Source organism: Rhipicephalus sanguineus, chromosome 2 (genome assembly GCF_013339695.2).
Source record: "Rhipicephalus sanguineus isolate Rsan-2018 chromosome 2, BIME_Rsan_1.4, whole genome shotgun sequence".
Classification (NCBI taxonomy): Eukaryota; Metazoa; Arthropoda; class Arachnida; order Ixodida; family Ixodidae; genus Rhipicephalus; species Rhipicephalus sanguineus.
This window is the reverse complement of record NC_051177.1, coordinates 212,891,458-212,910,883: the sequence shown is the minus strand read 5'-3', so window position 1 is coordinate 212,910,883 and position 19,426 is coordinate 212,891,458. Positions and strand designations below refer to the sequence as shown.

The following is a 19,426-nucleotide window of genomic DNA, read 5'->3' as shown; positions in this document are numbered from 1 at the left end:
TTTTCTTCATTACCAGTGAGATGGCGCGAGGAGCGCAACGAGCGCACTTAAAAGTCGTCGGCCGGTTCGCTTTCTCGCTTCTAATATTTGCGTAGGGAGAACCTTGCCCTTCCGCTGTCTGCTCGCGTGGTTATCTCGTGGTGAGGGGAGGAGGGATGTTTCGAGCTTTCACCGTGATGTCCGCGCTGGATTACGGAGCGTATGAAAGTCACTCGAGCTCAAGGGACGCCGCTAAACGAACAAACAGAAGATGAGCGCGAACTATCAAGTGTCACAGCTCGACACTTGAAGCACGCTAGTTCCCTTCGCTGCTTCGGCCGCCTTTGCAACAGGAGCGCTGTTCAAACAGAGTATCCATTGGCGAGCCTCACTTCGTATAGCATTACAGTTTCTTGCTATCGCATTCATTGCTTCGCCCTTGCGGCGAAACTGTGACTTTTTTTCATGCAGTATGCTACACGAACTCGCACACATCAAGCTCCTTCTGCTACAATAGATTTGAGCGCAAAAAGACGGGACACAAGAAGACGATGGCTAAGCACTGCGCTTACTCGATTTGCATCAGTGCAACTCTGGTGCTGTTAGTTTGTAATGCTCAGGTCACTTTATTGCAAGATCAATGGATTCAAATACTGGCGGTGTCTCAGCAAGCACGAGCCACCTGGATGCACTTTTCAAGGCGGCTAGATTTCTCGAAGGCTGTCCTGATCACCTGCATAAAAAGACAAATACAGTGTAATCACACATAAACTTGTCTATACAGGGTTTCTTCTTTTTTTGGACAATATAGATTCGTTATAAAACTTATATGACAGTCAGGCTCCTGTCGTTTTTGCACATGAACTCTATGTCGAGGCGGAAAAACTTTGCCGCAAATAAATGACGCTGATGCGACTAATTAACAAAATCTCGTTAAGTAACTTTTTAATTTTCACTCCAGGGCAGTCCTTTACTTTAGAAAGTTGTAGTACGTGCCAATTTATGACATACCCATGCACTGTTTTAGAAATCACGAAAGTTGCACGCAATTCGAGTTATTCATTGTCGAGGGCGATATAGAAACTGACGGCGCCAGGCCTGCAGGAAACATAGTCGCTCTGTTACGTAACACTAAAGCCACGTGCTGTTTTTCTGTATTTCAGTAAGCATGTACCAACTAGCCCAACGACAAGTTTTACTAAGTTACATGTGTGTTGTTAGTTTCATCGACCGCGACCTGGTCGATGCGTGGTGTCAGAAGTGGGATACTGAAGCCTTGCATGCTCGACAATGAAGGAAACCACGTTAGAACTGACTGTACCGCAGCCAGCAAGAGAATACCAAGTGTTGGAACTTCATCTTCATCCGCATAGCAGACGTCTTTCATCATCATCGTCATTGTTCCTCACGAGCTGCCGCTCGCTCGAGGGCACGGAGGCGTTTTTTCAATTTATGATGTTCCATTGAAAATGAGCGGTCGGTTTAGATGTGCCGTCTCTTGTTCAGCAAGACAGCCCGTAGCTGTGCAACTTGAGGTCCACCACATGGTGCCGAAACACCACAGGATCTTCTGAACGAGGCCAACCTCATCTCTTCAAGGTGCCGCGCTGTGACCCCTGAGCGAGGAGTTCCCGGCTGCCGAGTGACCCATGGAACGGCTATTCCGACGATGCCAGTGCACATGCTTGCAACTGGATGGTATCGTACAAGAAGCGGAAAGCCTTCTACGAGAACAAGAGCTTTCAGCGTCACGGCTCAACGTTTACTTGACCGAATCAATGCGATCTATGTGCAGATAACGACAACTGATGAGAGCCTATTAAACAAGACGCCTGGTGATATGATCGAAACAGACACGATAGGCGCGAGCAAACACGGAGTTAAGATTGCGACATTGACGTCAAAGCTTCGGTTCGAGCTTCAGAACAACCGTGCGTACCAAGCCTCGCAACCGCCGACCAGTGAAGCTTCCGTCAGTGTCAGGTCGAGACTGCCGCAGTTAGAACTCAAGAAATTCTATGGCAATCGACAGCAATGGCACCGATTTTGGATGCAGTTCTCGGCGGTAGTGCACAATAACGACGAGCTCAACGCTGCTGAGAAATTTTAGTGCTATCTAAGCGCTTCTGGATAGCTAACACCATTTAAAGGGTGAAAGATATCAGTTTCGCTTTTCAGTTCCTTCTTTCCGCTGCGGGGGGGTTTTTAAAGCTCCTTCGCAGTCAGGGAAGTCAGCGCTCGTGGTCTCGATTATGGCGTCGACGTTGTTTGTGGGAGCTCCACGAAAACGACGTATTTCGACAGATTCCGATTAATCTGAGCATCAATCTCTGAATGGTGGTAGCAGCACTGACACGGAAGACGACTTCGATTCGTCAAACTTCAGTATGGACGGCGATAGTGCGTCAAACCGCCCCGGAACACCAGCAGCTATCCACCGCTAAGTTTTGGTCTCTCCTCGGGCCGTTTTATCGTTGCCGCACATTGATGTAAATGCATCCGGTGCGTACTACATGTCACAGCTCTTATCTGGAAGGTGTAAACTTCATTTGGGCAGGAGCATTTAACGCCGGCTTCAGAAGGAGTGGAGTTCTCTCCGCGAAGACGGCGCGGAGTGTAGCTTGACCTAGTGCTCCGGAGTGCCGCGTGGTGGCATCTCTGTGTTGTTTTTCACCGCAGAAGTCGTCACAGAGATATCCAACCACACAAATAAGTATGCATGCATGCATTTTCAAAAGGCCAAGCACAATGAGAGGGACGGATCCCGGAGGGAGGTCAGTGAGGAGGTGTAGCGCATGTTTGTCGGACTTCTGGTGCACACGGGAATCGCCCAAGTCTTGCACCTGCACTGCTATTTGAGTTGACGACAGACATTTCGAGGCCTTCTTCCAACGTCAGTGATGCCAAGGAAAAGGTTCAAGGCATTGCTTGCCTTCTTGAGTGTCTCTGACCCGGAGAAGATGACCGTCGCATCCCACGGGAAGTTTCACCACGTGTCTTCTCTACTGCAACGCATGAACGATTCATCCGCGCTATTTTTTCAACCGCCTCGGAACCCTTCTGTGGATGAGGAAATGGTGAAATCTAAAGGTCAGTCTGGTATTGGGCAGTACATGAGGGACAAGGTGGTCGAATGGGGACACCAAATTACGGGTTTTGGCAGATTCCGAAACGGGGTGCACTGTTCATTTCGACGCATAGACGGGAAGGTACCTCAGGGTGCCCAGCACGAATTACGAAAATTTGAAAAATACCAGCATTGCAATCTATGCTATGAAGAAAGGAAAGTTGCAGAAAAGAAATGTTTTCTGGAAAAAATGTGCAGCCAACCAGTTTCACGGAGTTGAAAAACAGCTTCACGCGGTGGCGTGATGGGCACCAGTGCTTATATTTGCAGTGTTCTTCTATAAGGGCTTTGTGTTGAAAAAGGTATGTTTCGATTTTTTCTACGTTTACCTTGTGACCACAGAGTCTAAATTTTTCTCCAGTTAAGGGGTCTAAGGTAGCTCCTGTCTTAAGTACCATCTTTCTGAGCAGTGTAGACAGGAAGCCGGAGAAATAGACGGTGTGGTCACAAAGGTATTCCGATATGCTGATGATTATTTAACTTTGGGTTCAAGTGTTGAAGAAGGGGTGAAGAAGGGGCCCTCAGGAAGAGAGTTTTAGATACTACGTTTAATTCTGTGGGCAAGGGGCTGAAGTTCACTTCAGAAGTTCCAGTTGACAATAAGCTGCAGTACCTCGATGTGAACTTGAACTTCCAACCGGGTCACATTTGTTGGGTTTATTCGCCTCGTGAAGGGATTAAAGAGACCCTGAAACAGTTTTGACGATTTTGTACGAACACATTGGTCCGGTGGAGCAAGTCCTTTTATTACAAGGCTATTAAAGCTGCGAATCGCCCATGATCACAGCGGCTCAGCCTAATGCGTTTTCAAACCGCCCATTTCCAGTGCGCGACGTCACGCAGGCGGCTGATCTGATTGGATATGTCCAGTCCATGTCACTGAGCCTCCTGTGGGCAGCGAGCGTCGTTTGCCTGTGTTACAATGTGCTCCGTGTTGACGTGAGCTGAGCGACAGTGTTTATCTCGAGGTTTATTTTCTTGGACAAAATGAATTGCCCTAGCCGTGTTGTGTACCACATATCTAGCAATTGGTGACTTGTAGCTGCGACATCGTGTAATGTTTGTGAGGCATCTGGCGAGCGGAATCCCTTCAGCTCGTCGCTGCAATGACCGCCGCGCTCTCACTATCCGTTCAACACCACTATCCACGTGTCTGTGGCTGTAACTTCACCCCTGAAGACACAACCACATTGCCCGAGTTTACGCTTATCGGTGATCGTTCTCGAATTCCTTTTGTTTGTCCGCATGCTTGTGCAGGTTGTCGCTGTACAGGAGAACAAAATACAGTATTTACTTGAATCTAAGCCGATGTTTTTTTCGAAAAAACGATGTGCGAAAGTGGGGGGTCGGCTTAGATTCGAGTACCGTGATGAAGGTTTTTTTTTTCTGGCCTTGCGAATTTCGGGGGTCGGCCTACAATCGAGGGTGGCCTAGATTCAAGTAAATACGGTAAGATCGACTGGTAGTGTGGCGGCGACTGTCGGAGCAGATATCTACCACTCCGCGAGCTTCGTCCTTGTTGCCAGACGGCGTGCTGCCAGGCACACTGGGCCTCTGAGATTGCGCACAACCTGTCGGCATGCAATATCGGAGGCCATGACTGGGCGAAGCTCAAACCGTTGAGTGCGCTCGTGAGAGCGCTGCGATCGCCGGCGATGCCAGCGTGTCTATGAGCTGAGGGTGCAAGGCAGTGGTGAGGAGGAGGGTATACCGTATTTACTCGAATCTAGGCCGCCCTCGATTGCAGGCTGAGCCCTGAAATTCGCAAGGCCAGAAAAAAAAGAAAAAAAAAAAAGCTACCTCGAATGCAGGCCATTGCTTCTGAAGCACCGTTGGTGCAGGCGTTTCGCGAGCATGTGTTTAAGGCACAACTACACTGCACGATTGCTTCCAGAAAACTGACCAACTCGGTGCTCGCGCCTCTGCAACTTCTGGGTCACGTGACAGGAGGAGAAAGGGTGTCAAAGTGCGTGGCATTCGCCGGCGCCGGAATCACGTGACCTGATCCACCTTTACCTGCCTTTGCCGGCATGAAATCTCGCCAGCTCGACGACCCTTGCTGCATGAACGTGGGACTGCGAGATTTCGGAACAATGGACAGTACGAAGCAGACGACACGGTCGGCCTGAGTAGCCATGGGGGGACAACCACTCTGCCACTGAGCCTGAGTGACCTAGTCAGCTACCGTAGGATGTTGCGAAAATGAGCCTCTGACGTGCATGCAGAGCTGTCTGCATACGGTAGCCTGAGATCGGCGCATGGTCAGCCGCCATGCCGCTAGAGTGGCCGGGCCTTTAGGTAGGTGGCGGCTGCAGTCAAATCATGGTACTCGAATTCTAAGCCGACCCCCCCCCCCCCTTTCGCGCATCGTTTTTTCGAAAAAAAAAAAAAAAACACATCGGCTTAGATTCGAGTAAATATGGTAGACATAATTGTCCGTAGCGGCCTTGGTAAACGGTGTGTCGCTTAATTTATTGTGCGAATGATTTGGGGATGCTCTTGCCTAAACACTGACAAAACTTCAAAAAAATGTTTCAGGGTCCCTTTAAGCTTTGCTTCTGGGCATTCTAAGATTGTGAAGAATGCCATTGTGGGTTCCTGCTTGCAATCGGCATTATGAAAATCTTGTTTCTAGAGCTGTGTGAATAGCAAAATTTTGGGTGCGAAGCGAATTCGAATAATAAAGATTGAGGGCGAATCGAATCGAATAATTTTCGAATATTTCTCAAACATTTTTCGAATAATTCGAAGTGAAATTACAGTAAAAGTTGCAGAGAATCCCTAAGCATGTTCTTGTGAGATAGCAACATGAAAGTGTTTCTTTTTGCTCGGTTGATGAAGGACTGGCGGGGTGGTGTTTTATAGTTGTCTTATCAAGAATGAAGCAATGTAGAGGCCGAATCGTATTTATGTACATGATTTGGTGCAACCAAAGTGTTGCCGACAACACTTTACACGTGATAGGCAAAGATGCCATTTCCTCAGCCTCTCCTTCTCTTTCAACTTCTGTGGAAGCTCAACTGATGTGGCAGACAAAGGTGTGCTCCCTTCAAATGCGGAGTTCCAAATCTGCCTCGTAGACATCGATATATAAGAATATGAAATTTTGGATGCTAAAAAGCTTCGGCGTCCGATTTTTCGGACTTCCTGCCCAAATTTCAGGTCCAAAACAGCATTAATTGAGCCCCCACCTCTGCCACATCTTTCATCTATATGTTGGAACCAGCATTTTCTTGAGTTAATACATTTGCGGCCGTAGCGGAGCTTGGAAGGCAGCTTTGCCGCAATACCGGGGTGTGATGAGGTGGAGAATATTGAAAATCTAGGAACCACTTCCAATTGGACGTTGACCGTCTCTTGGCTAAGTTCGACCGTAATGGAGCTTGAAAGGCAGCTTTGCCGCAATACCGGGGTGTGATGAGGTGAAGCATATTGCAAAAATCCAGGGACCACTTCTAATCGGACGTTGACTGTCTTGGCTAGAGACCGGAACTTCAGGCAAAATGCCTATTTTTTCCTGGAGCCCGTTTCGAGCCTATTTAACATATAAGCACGAACTAAGGGAAGGGAAACGTTTTAATCAAACATTTATTGTGCCTATAAATGCCTATTTCGAGCTTTGTGCCTATATCAGCTTTTCAGCGCCTAAAAATGCCTTTTCGCATTCGTCGAGTACACGTTTTGCTTAAATGAGCTGTTCATACGGAGGAAAACAAGAAGCATTTAGTGTGGCGATATTAACTTCAACAGTCGCATAGCGCGCTAGTTATGTTTTTTTTTTGTTTACGTTTTTAGGTCCTGTTAAAGGACCCCTGACACCAAAATTGAAACCTCGAGATGTTTGTGTTGTTTGACTTTCGTGTATACGGGGGCACATCTGACCGATTATTAGTGACGAACGTTGCCTTTAAGATATCTTAATTTGGTTTTAAAGTGCGCGTGGAGTGCTCACTTGAGTTGGCTGCACCTTGCGACATCCTGGTACGACGTAGATAGAGGCCCCGCATGACGTTCCACGATTAAGCAAGTATTGTGGACGTCACAGAAGGTTTGCGGGGCGCACGTGCACAATACGACGACGAGGCCTATTGTTCCGCACCCCTCTTGCTTTGTTGTCGGCCTGCTCTCGAGGTAGTTTTCGTGCTTAACAGGTTTAACCCATACCGAGGCACCCACATACTTTCAATCTCTACCGCGCGTGGGGCCCCGATTTGAAAACCGCGCTTTCAAAGTCACCACAGCTTGTGTGCACGTGGTCTTTGACACTCCCCCGCATGGGGCGCCAGTTTCTTGTGGTTTTTAGGCGGGCGTTTTGAAGGGACGCTAAAATGGTCGCAATTAACTACACTAGAATGAGTTATGCGATACGCTAGAGCATTTACGATTTAACTTAGGGATTGCCAGACAAAAAGCTACAAATTACAGTAAAAAAGTCATCAACAAAAATTTTGCTGTCAGGGGTCCTTTAAGGCGCGATTACAGTGCGGCTTAGGGTAGACGCGCGCATGCGCTTCGTCACGTCGGCGAAAACAGACCTAGTTCGACGCACTGCCACAGCCAACGTATAACTGGACTCGGCCGATGTGTTCCGACGCATGTGACGCTCGCCAACGCGCCGATAACGTCGGTCTATCAACGCGCCTTTACGTGAGCGGGGCTAGAGTGTATCCCAGCGAGGTAAAGTGAGGCTAGCCTAGCGCTAGTGGGCCCCCTTAAAAGATCTCCGTCACTTGGTTCGAGAAGCACGGCGGTTGCGTGAGCGAGGCTAGAGTGTACTCTAGCGAGGGGAAGCGAGGCAAGGCTAGCGCTAGTGTTCCCTCCCTCTCCCCCTTGAAGATCTCCGTCGCTTGGTTCGAGAGTAGTGCACCTCGGCGGTTGCGTGAGGGAGGCTAGAGTCTACTCCAGCAAGCCAAAGCTAAGCTACGCTTGCGCTGCAGCCTACAGCCTACGCGTCAGTTTCGTTGGCATTTGTGTTCATAACTGCAGCTGTCGGTAGTCTGCCGAGCAATGCCGAAGAAAAACACGCCGAAAAGTGTCCTTGTCAGGCAATGGACCAGTGGATCGCAGTGCTACTCCGTCGATGGAGAAACGGTATTTTGCCATCCACGTGAAAAGCAGGTGAGAAGACATTGCAAAGATCAATATGTTGCGTTTGACGTCCACTCTGAAACACGCATTGGCATAAATCTCCCAACATTGCTTACGCAACTGCCAATTCGAATAACCCCTGAGCCTGCGCAAATAAGATGCCTTTTTTGGTGACTTCACGGGCACTCAGATTCATTGTTTTGTTATTTTTATATCCGCATCTGTCAACTCGCATGCAACAGGAAATGTGCGGAGCATTCTCGGTCGGATACAGGTATAAGCATTTCGATTTTTAAAATGCACGCTCGGGCTCGTGTTATCTAACTTCGCCATTTCCACAGAGTTTTGACAGCCGCAAGGAAAAGTACAAGCGCAAGTGCACTAAAGAAGTTCCACGTATCCAACGCACCTTCCTAGTGCAATTCGCTCTTTTATTCTCGCAGGTACCATGTGAAAAAAAGTGTCATCTGGAGCAGCACGAGAAAACAACGTTGCATCACGACAACGCTCTGCGCAACCAACCATCAACGTCGAGGCAGTCGTTCTTGTCTGAAGCTTTTGCTGAAGGAAAGAGAAGTGAATTCAGCGCAGACTTATGCGAAGCATTGGTCGCTGCTAACATCCCTTGGGCAAAGATCGAAAACAAGACATTCAAGAATTTTTTGCAAAAGTACTGCAACCAGAATATACCATCAGTGTCCACTCTTCGCAAGCAGTACCTGAGGCCAATGTACGAGGACACGTTAGCAAAAATCAGACGAGAACTTCGTGAATCATACATATGGATTTCAGTGGACGAGACAAGAGATGCGACCGGACGATTACTTGGACATTTTGTAGTTGGAAAGCTGGATGCAAAAGAGAAAACAACACCTTTCTTGGTATGCTCGAAACAACTGGAAAAAACGAGCGGCGATAGCATCGCCTACTTTGTGAACTCGTTCTTGAGGGTACTGTACCCCTCCGGATCCCACGACGACAGAGTACTGCTGCTGCACTTCTCAAGGTCTTTTATCCAGAATTATTGCATGTCACTTCTCTTGCCATGGGCTTCATCGGGTCTGTGAAGAGCTGAGAAAGTCGTTCAGTTCTGTTAACGAACTAATAGCCGCAGGCAAGGCAGTGTTCCTTAAGGCGCCTTTGCGCGTTCGTGCCTTTAAAGAGCAGTTGCCGGATGTGCCTCTTCCACCGGAGCCCGTTGTTACCCGCTGGGGAACTTGGCTGAAGGCAGTGGACTACTACAACAAACACTTCGCCGGTGTTAAGGCTGTTATTAACAGCTTTGCAGCGGACGAGAGCATCGCCCTGAGAAGAGCCCAGACTGTTCTACACCACGATACACTTGAATCTGACTTGGCCTATTTGTGTGCTCATTTTGCTTTCCTTGCAGAAAGCATACAGAAACTTGAAAGTTCGGGCGCTGCTCTGACACAGAGTGTTGAGCTAATTTTGGACATGCAGGAAAGGTTCGCCACCGTCCCCAATGGACCTGTCGCTGACAGGGTCACCTCGAAGCTTAAATCTGCCTTGGACAAGAATCCCGGATTTTATGTGCTAAAACAAGTGTCTAATGTTCTGAGCGGTGCCGATTCGAAGATTCCAGATGCAATTAGAGCATCGAAAGTGCCGGACTACAAGTACGCTCCACTAACTTCAGTGGACGTCGAGCGTTCTTTCTTCGCATACAAGCAAATACTGACTGAAAGAAGGCACAACTTCAAGCCCGAAAACCTTGTGATGGTGCTGGTTTGCCACTGCTTTCATAGCCTTTCTCACAGTGTCCAGTCACCGTAGCTTTTACCTAAATCTGTTCAAATGGTTATTCTTCTCCTAATTCTTTTCATGAAAAAAATAAAATTAACTTTCCCAAAGCACAGGATTTGCCTGCTCTGTTTGTTAGAAGGAAGATTTGTCCTGAAACACGCCGCTGAAGTAATTATGAATTCTGTCTATATATGCCTAAACGATAGTTTTTAACGCCTAAATATGCCTAAATGACATTGAAGAAGAACGGCTATTTGGGCTAGTTGGTTAATATGCATATTAACCAGCACTACCGTGCTTGCGCTGCAAACCCTTTCAATATGCCTAAATGACAGTATTTAGGGCCTATTATAGGCGCCTAAAACCTTGTTTTTTCGTGCCTGAACTTCCGGTCTCTAGTCTTGGCTAAGTTCGACCATAACGGAGCTTGAAAGGCAGCTTTGCCACAATACGAGGGTGTAATGAGGTCAAGCATATTGAAAATTTGAAGGGGTCACTTTTAATCGGACGTTGACTGTATTTGTTTTTTTGGGAAGTCCGAATAGTTCGAATAGTAAAATTACAGTGCGAATCGAATCGAATAGCAAACACTATTCGAAAAATATTCGAAATTGCGAATATTCGCACACCCCTACTTGTTTCCATTCTGTGAACAATGCTTTTGCATCCCAAATTGGCCGGATCAAGGATGCTGGGTACCCTCACTCCATTTTGCAAGCATCGTGCGGGTGACTTCTGAAGAATTTTAAATTTGACAAGCAACCAGCAAGAGAAATGGACAGGCAGACTGGTTTCTTTTCAAAAGTGTCTGTAATTCCGTACGTACATGGCCTTTCCCATCAATTAAAAAAAGTTGCAAGCAAATATGACGTAAAAGTAGTATTTTCGGCAAAAAACAATATCGGCAGTGTGCTCCAGAGTAAAGTGAAAATATGAAAGCGAGCAAAGTAGTAAAGGCTGCACCATAACACACAAAAGCAAGTATGTGGAATGCAACAATAAGATAGTATATAAGATTCCCATGACCAGAGCCGTATATTCCTTCGGAGAGTTCGGCGGAGGGGCGGAGCCAACAACCATCCAAATTTAGCGGCGGCGCTGTCTGCCATTTTGTGCCGCGGCACTGTAAGCTCGCGTTGGCGTGCGCCCGCAACGCTCCGTCTCTGGCGAACCCTTTCTTCAGCGAGTTAAGGGGCTGATATACTCCAGCGTAACATCGACGCGCGCGCACGCTCGGCACAGTGACGCTACGCTAACAAACGTGCAGCACTCTATAGGCCAACGCGCGATGCGACTGACGCGCCCAGCGTCCGTCAACGCGCCCCGGCTGCAGCCGGCGCGAGATGCGACATGCTGCATTCCACGCCGGCGACGTTATCCAGACTGAACTGCGTCTGTGTCTCTACGTGAAGAAGGGACGCCAAGTGCGCTCAATTGCGCATGCGTCAAGGCGACGTAGTGCGTCGCGCAAGTGGGAGTACAGAGTGCTCTGTTTTCGCGTCAACGTAACGTGACGAACCTAGTGTCGCCAACTCCCGCCGCCGCGGGCTGACGCGAACGCACGTCGGAGTATAACAGAGCCTTTAGAGCAGCCTACTGCGCTGCAAGCCCCCATTGCGACGTCCGTGCAGGTCCACGACGTTCCACGACGTTCCACGCAGCCGACACGTGCACGAACAGCAGCAAAGACACACCAGGTCGTTCACAGAGGAAGCATAAATGCAGACAGCGACGTCACGGGTACAGCATCACGAGAAACCTCGGCACGAAATGGCGTCGGCGGCGCGGAAGCGCGCTGTTGCCAGACTGGCGGCGAGATCAAAAGAGCGCCGAACTCTCCCAAAGGGAATATACGGCTCTGCCCATGACGTGTGGGCACGTGTATGAAGGTTAAACAGGCAAGGTGTGTGAACACCAGATTAAGGGAGCACATGACAAGTTTGAAAGGACGTCCTAACAACACCTCGCCCTTCACTGCAACGAATGCGAGTGCACCCCCCTCGTTGAAAACACTGGCACTCTTTTTCAACATTATAACCAAACATCGAGGGAAATCGTAGAAGCATTTTTGATTTCACAGCACAACGACGACTGTGTAAGTCATCCTTCCGTTTCCATATCTGACAAAGAGACATCACTATTATCTGACTTTTTGTGACTGTTTAGCCATTTTCACGAGTGTCAGTATGTGCGCTGAATACAGTAGACTCTCGTTAGACGGAACCTGAAGGGACCAGGAAAATGTGTTCCGTAGTTCCGTTTACTGAGAGAGGAGCAGGGGTGCAGAATCCAAGAACGAAACCAATCATATTAGGAGCAGTTGTTCCGTTTAAGCAGCAGTTCCGTTTAAGAGATTTCCGTTTACTGAGAGTCTACTGTATGTTCATGTACCTTGCGCAGTTCTGTTAGGATAAGAAGTCTGAGTTTTTCATCAATAAAACTAGTTGTTAGAAAGCGCTTGTCCGGTGTGTATCTCTTCTTAGTCCCTGTGTTTCTTTCACGCTTCTCAAGGATGAACCGTTTCCAACTAGGCCAATTAGCTGCGCTACTACAATTCATTTTGACTTCCCTAGAAGAAAATGGGAGAAATGGAAGACATTTTACAGCGAGAGCTGTTATGAGATCCGAACAACGGCCGTTTCTGCTGCAGTTGTCCGCCGCTGCCAGCGTCCGTAAACGCTATCGCGTGAAATGAAAAAAAAAAAAAAAAGAAAGAAAATATATTCAGCATGGAATGGAGCAGCTTGGCGCAGAAAAACGGAATCGTATTAAAAATGTGCAATATCCGCAGCTGTCTTCATGGCTTTACAACCCGAGCTATCAACTTTGCTGTCAATACATGAACTTAGAAGTTTAATTGGCAGGCTTTTGCCGTGGTTGATCTGGCCACAATCCCTAACTTCATTTCACGCGCACTTCAATGCTTGAGTGTGATCTATTTGACGGCTGATCTCCATGATGTCTTGGACAAGCTTCCTGAGACTTAATAGCCTTGGTAGGCACAAGTTCGCAAACTAAAGGGTTCAGTCTTTACAGGTTTGATTGCCTTTACTGTCGCAACCACGTGACAATATAAGAGTTTGTGTAAACAAGTGTTTACTGTAGTCCCCTAGCCTGCTTGATCTAATCAAATGTTTTACATCTATAGCAGCCTAGACATTAGCAGGAGAATAAGTAGTGAAATATAGCAGCAACTTGCAGAACTTAACCACGAGGACACAGCATCTGAGATTGCAACAGCACAAAGATACAAAATTGGAGGCCGTCAACACTGGCATGTGAGTGACACTTTTCTACTCTAAAATGCCAGACGAGGGCTGACCACACACGAGTAAATGCAATGCATGGATTCAAAGAGAACCAAAATTCTTGCCTGCTGTGGGACACCTGCCAACTTGGCAGCATTGAAGCCATAGCTCTTGGGGCAAGGGCCTGGCACACACTTGTAGAGGAACACAATGGTCTCCTGTGTCGGGTCTTCTGCATTTTCATCTTCCACCATGCATGCCTGCACAAAGAGTATTGAGTCCAGTGAGAATTCTTAATTTACAGTTTGCTTGCTAGTGCTATGATCAAGTGTCATTCACTTACAATTTCATGTTTCAAGAGACAGCTGCACCTTTAAAGAGCCAGGGATAATTCGAAATTATGTAAGGGACCTAGGGCAAAGAAAAGCTTAAAAACAAAAGAAAGCCCCTGTGCTCATCTGCTTGAAGTGCATAAATAGCGAGCAGTCACACAAATTCCTGTTAAACATGCATGAAACAAGTTCGAGAGATGCATAAAGAAAAAATAGCTTGTTCTCAGGCTAGTTGGCAGCTAAGCTTGATTCACATGTTCTTGGCGTGAAATTTCAAACCTGATAATAATAATATCTGGGGTTTAATGTCTCAAAACCATGATATCATTATGAGAGACACCGTAGTGAAGGGCTCCGGAAATTTCGACAACATGGGTTCTTCAACGTGCACTTAAATCTAAGTACACGGGCCTCAAACATTTTCGCTTCCATCGAAAATGCAGCCACCACGGCCGGGATTCGATCCCGCAACCTTCAGGTCAGCAGCCAAGCGCCATAACCACTAGACCATCGTGGTAAAAAAAAAAAAGGGAAAGAGACAGTCAATCACTTACCTTGAAAGTGATCTCGTTTGTTAATGAAACAGATGTTGCTCACAAGGCAGTATCCGTTAAGCACCTTTTAAGCAATCTTGATCGGCAAGAAAAAGGATATTGCTGCAGCTTTCAGAATATTACAAAGCTTGCTTTTGCTAATACCAAAGTTGAAAGAACATATTTTAGGGGCAAAGCACCTTAGGGTCTCGGCTTGTCGGCGGGCATCGTTGTGTCCTGTCCCTTCGCTTGAGCGCAAGAGAGCGCGCCACCGCCTTAGCGCTCGCCGTGTGGCGAGAGAGAGCGAACGGCACGCGTTGACTATGGAAACGCTCTTTCTGCAATGAATGCTGAACTACCAGCTCGCAAGGAACGAGAACGCGCCCTCGCCCGCGAGAGACAACGCCGATGCAGGCAGCGTCTGCTAGCGAGTTTCTTGATTGAAAACTAACTGCTCGCACTGCACAACCGTTCACTGGCCACCACGTATATATAGGCACTATATATACGTGCACGCGGGGTTAAGGACATCATAGTTGAAATCAAGAAGAAGAAATGGATATGGGCCGGGCACGTAGCACGTCGGCAGGATAACCGGTGGTCATTAAGGTAACTGACTGGATTCCAAGAGATGGCAAACGCGTGAGGGGGAGACAGAAAATTAGGTGGGTAGATTAGATTAAGAAGTTTGTAGGTATAACGTGGCAGCAGAAAGCACAGGAACGGGTTGATTGGTGGAACATGGGAGAGGCCTTTGCCCTGCAGTGGGCGTAGACAGGCTGATGATGATGATACGTGCACGCTGCAAGATTCGCAGAGTGCACGTTAACTAAAAGCGGACTGCGGGGCTCTATGTCTAATCTTTCTTCTGTTTCTCAATGGCCATTAGAAGTGATTTTGCTGTGGGAAACACTGACGCACACTGCATGCTTCGCCCCTCCACAGGTTTCACGTTAGTGGAGCTGAAACACCCTTCCCTACATGCTTTGCCCATAGCAGTTTTTTTTCTTGTGTTTTCCTTTTTCACCGGTGCCATCATCCATTTGCGGCGTGTCGCGTATCAATGGACTTTCGGTGTGCGTGTGCGCTCTGGCTCTCTAAGGTCTGTTTTTTATGCGGCGTTTCTTATCAAAAGGGAGAGTTGGGCTAGTTGGCTTGCGTTCATATCGAAACAGCGCAAAAGACGTAGGTATTAGCACTGAGGTTTTATTTGTCCTCAACTTTGGTTGGATGGAACGATAAAGTGTATGTACAGCGATCGGCTATCTGCATAGGGTCCCAGGTAGCCCCGGTACTATGTGATATTTTTCTTAGCAGTACTGACAATGTTTTGACTAATGATCTGGAAGGTATGGTGATGAAGATTTTTCGCTCTGTAGATGATTTTTTGATTGTGTTAAAAAGGGCAATGTCACACACCACATGATTAATATTGTAAAATGCTTCAAAGAAAGAGGACAAGGCCTGACTTTTACGTGTGAAGGTTCTGTGGAAGGGGCTATTCGGTTTATGGATTTGTCTCTGACGTTTAATGAGGACCACGTTTGCTGGGAGTTTTCCCCGAGGTCCAGAAAGCCCCTGCTCTGCTATTCCTCCAGTCATTCCAAAATTGTAAAATATGGCATCACTGTTAACACCATTTTTTCTGCCTTAACAAGGTCTTGTGTTCACAAAATGTTTTCCAGCCATTTATCTCAAGTTCAACGTATGGAACATGCAGCCTTCCCCCGTGATGCCATTGTTTATGCATCATTAACAGTCGCGAAAAGGGTTAAAAAATGTTCAAGCAGAAGCACGTAATGCAAAATTGGGAAAGGGTAAGAGGCTAGCGGTGATTCCGTACATTCATGGTATTTCTCACCGTATCAGTCATAGCGTAGTTTAGCGCAAAAAACAGGCAACAGACGAGTGAGAGGACAAGGACACAGCGCATTCTTCCAACTAAAGTTTATTGGATTGGAACGCATGTATATATACACGCAGGGAAAGCAAGAAAAGAAAAAAAACCAAGAAGTAAAAACCGAAAGGTGAAAAGAATAAAAGTGCCGATAAGTCACACACGTGTGCCAACACCGCCCACCTTCCCATGACTGACTCGTTCCAACTCGCCCAACAAGCAACGTTGCTTCTCACCGTATAAAAAAGATTGCCAACAAGTTCAACATTGATTTTCACTTTTCCTCCAAAAATAAGCTCAACAGCTTGTGTGCCAGAATTGATAAGTTGTTCATGAGTGTGAATATATCGTCTAGCAGGACTTGCACAGTCAAGCTCCGCATGCCGTTTGTCTTTTGCAAAAACAATGTCGTTTATTCCATTCCGTTTTCATGCGGTAAGGTTTATGTGGGGCAAACGGGGCACTGCCTCAACATTCGCCTGCGTGAGCACCATAGCCTTTAAAGGGTGCCCCATTCTCCCATTTGTCTGCCCACTGTGCCGCCTGTGGTTGCACCCCAGAATTCTGCCGCACGACCACCGTTTATTGACACACGGATTCTCACATAAGAAAGATAGCTGAAGCCTTGGCTATCTGCAAAAACAGTTACACGTGTGTCAGCGCACCGTCGATTGCGTTACTTGATTGTTAGTCGACGTATCTGAAGAAGACATAATGATGTTACAAGTGTAGTCTTTTGTCATGTGCATAGGTTGCGTGTGCATGTTTTGTTCTTTCTTCTTCCCTCTGTTTTTCTGTTTTGCTTGAATAATGCAATCAGTTGTCAGTCAGCGCTCGTGTTGTCAAGTCTTTTTGTGTTACTTGATGAAAGCCAGCAAAAGAACGGTGTTTGTGTCTGCCTCTTTCTCGTGTCCCGTTCTTTTGCTGGCTTTCGTCAAGTATCATGAACCAACTGGCCCAGATCTCAACTTTCTGTGTCCTATGTCTTTTGCGCTGTTTCAATATGAGCATTTGTCATGCCAGGCTGTTGCGCATATCAGTGCACCAGTCGAAGTGAAAATGGCTTCATGCTGTTCACCATCCCGTGAAGAAAAAATTATGTTGTGCGTAGAAAGAAGGGGATTCACAACATCGACTGTAAGGACTTCGTTCCGGCCGAGCATACTGTGCTCTGCGAGGTACTGTGTATTTATTTGTACTTCAGTGACTATGTATACTTCAAGCTTGTTGCAAGTTCATGAGAATGCAAACAACCCTGCTTATTTCACATATCATTTTGCCTCGTCTTGTACGTCACTATTTTCATTCGATGGCGTTGCACCGTGCGTTGTAGTAAAGATTGCTGTTGTGCAGAATTCGCATGCAATAGGCTCTTCAACTCCGTAATCTCTATGTGGATTACTTGCGAAAACGCTTCCAACTCTGACATTTGTTTTGTTGTTGGCTAACAGGCGGGCTTCTGGCTTGGTGCAGGAAAGCAAACGTGATTTTTAATGCATCAAGCATAAGGAGTGGCATTAAGGTGCAAAACAACGATAGTATGTGTGAAGTGTGGAGGTCTGGCAGATGTATAAGGTGTATAGAAGAGGATAATAGTAGTAGCTATAGGACTTCTAGTGTAATACCAGTAGTAGAATATTTAATAATAACAGTAACTATAACTAAACTGACTATGCAATAATTGCAGTGACTGACAATGACCAGTTAAAGTGACTGTGATTATGAATGAATAAGTAAAGCTCAGAATAATTATTTTATTTGCTGAACAATATAATAGATTCCTCCCCCCAAAAAAAGCAATCGTAACTAAGAGGCACTGTTACCATAAATGCTCTATGACAAGTATGAGTTACAAGACGTATTGAACCAAAGCACAGGGGCGACCAACATTTGCGACACTGTACTGGGTCTTGCTTGATTGGTTAGATCGATGCACTAATATTAATGCGGTGTCTCAAATGAGAAAATGTGATCACCATAACAAAGGTGAAGCAATTCGGTTTCTCTCCTTGCTTTCATATGATTTTAGACTGAAGCACTTTTTTTTTTTTCATGGTGTGAGATGGTTTTCAATCTTCTGCCTCCATTGCATTTTGTGGAGAGCAGCTGGTTCGGTGCAGTGAGCATAACGCGTTGTTGTCAGCCACCACGGCAGAATGAGCACGAGTGCTTATCCTGTGTCTAACCTCCTTTGTGCTGGCTCCCTTTCTTGCACTCTAAAATGTTCCCAATCATGCACTAACTATGATTTCAACAAATCCATTGAAGCAATAGCCTCAACAGCACCAATTACCGCATTGTGTTGAATCTGTGTTTGTTTCAGTTTTACGGGTGACCTACAGGTGACCACTGTGAAGACTGCTGGCAAGGAATAAAGTTGCAGTGACCCAATCTGAGGTTCAGTGAAACTGATTCTATTTTCATTGAAATAGTTTTTTTTAGTACTGCCATATTATTTGGACACTTTCGCAACCCTTTCCATGTAGAAAAGGGTCTGTCGGCGACAATACACTTGCCACAGAAAGTCAAATTCGAATATAACAAAGCTTTGATATAGCAAAGTTTAACTGATTGATAGTTTCATTTTGAAATTCATTTGATTTTCTCGAAGTACATACATAAGCGGTTAGGCTACAAGTAGGGTAAATCGTTTGCACCATAATTTAAGTGAAATGCTCAGTATCAAAGGAGCTTAGGGCAATCAAAAGCTGCCCCCTTGCCAAGCTGTGTTTTTTCTCCTCACCTTCACCGAATGGAACATTGCACAGGCCCTGCTCTATGCTTGTCTGGTTGATCCCTGCAACCCCAGGTGCCCTCACTAACATGGCCCCTGATAGTTTTATCCTCCAATACAAACACTAACACGTATTAACAAACACGTATATTAACAAAAGAAGCTGAATATCATGTGCTAAGAATACCTCTTTTTTTATGCAGCAAAATCAGTTGGTTTGTATTGTGCCCACAGCCAAACAATGCAATGGTGGAACTAAACTTTAAAATTTTTTTTTGCTACTAAAACAAAAACTACATCGATTAAACTTTCTGTGGACAAAGTTGTCATGATTCTCAATCGTATGCACTTTTCTGCTCATTTTTTCCTGGACCACCTTAGGGTGCTACAGACATTTTAACATAGGCCAATGTAGCGTTTTTGCCAAGTTCAGGGTTTAATTTTAGACCCTATGGGCTATGGGTCGTTCACAGGCAAATAAAACATTTTAGGAGATAGTACGTTTTATGGAGAGTTTTATAACAATAATTTCTGCATTTGATCGATAATTGCATTTTGTAAAAAAATTCCCGAAAACACCATTTACTCAACTTTACCTACATGCAAAGGAGTAAAAAATATAACGCTCTTATAAGGAACTGCCCTATAATGAAATCATGATGCTCGAAAAATGCAAAAAAGCAAGTGTTGAAAGAATGCCTGGAATGGTCGACTTATAGTGAAT

The 19,426-nt window shown here is 46.3% G+C and overlaps 1 protein-coding gene across 1 annotated transcript in view; it reads right to left on the bottom strand.

Moving 5' to 3' along the window:
* Positions 1-585: 585 nt before the first annotated feature.
* Positions 586-19,426, bottom strand: part of LOC119384060 (DNA mismatch repair protein Msh6) — a 260,639-nt gene continuing 241,798 nt past the window's right edge. Inside the window, exons 30-31 of the mRNA XM_037652348.2 lie at positions 13,332-13,466; positions 586-712 (exon numbers count right to left, since the gene is read on the bottom strand). Of these exons, the coding sequence (XP_037508276.1) occupies positions 644-712; positions 13,332-13,466 (204 nt within the window). The 3' untranslated portion in view covers positions 586-643. The remainder of the gene's footprint in view (positions 713-13,331; positions 13,467-19,426) is intronic.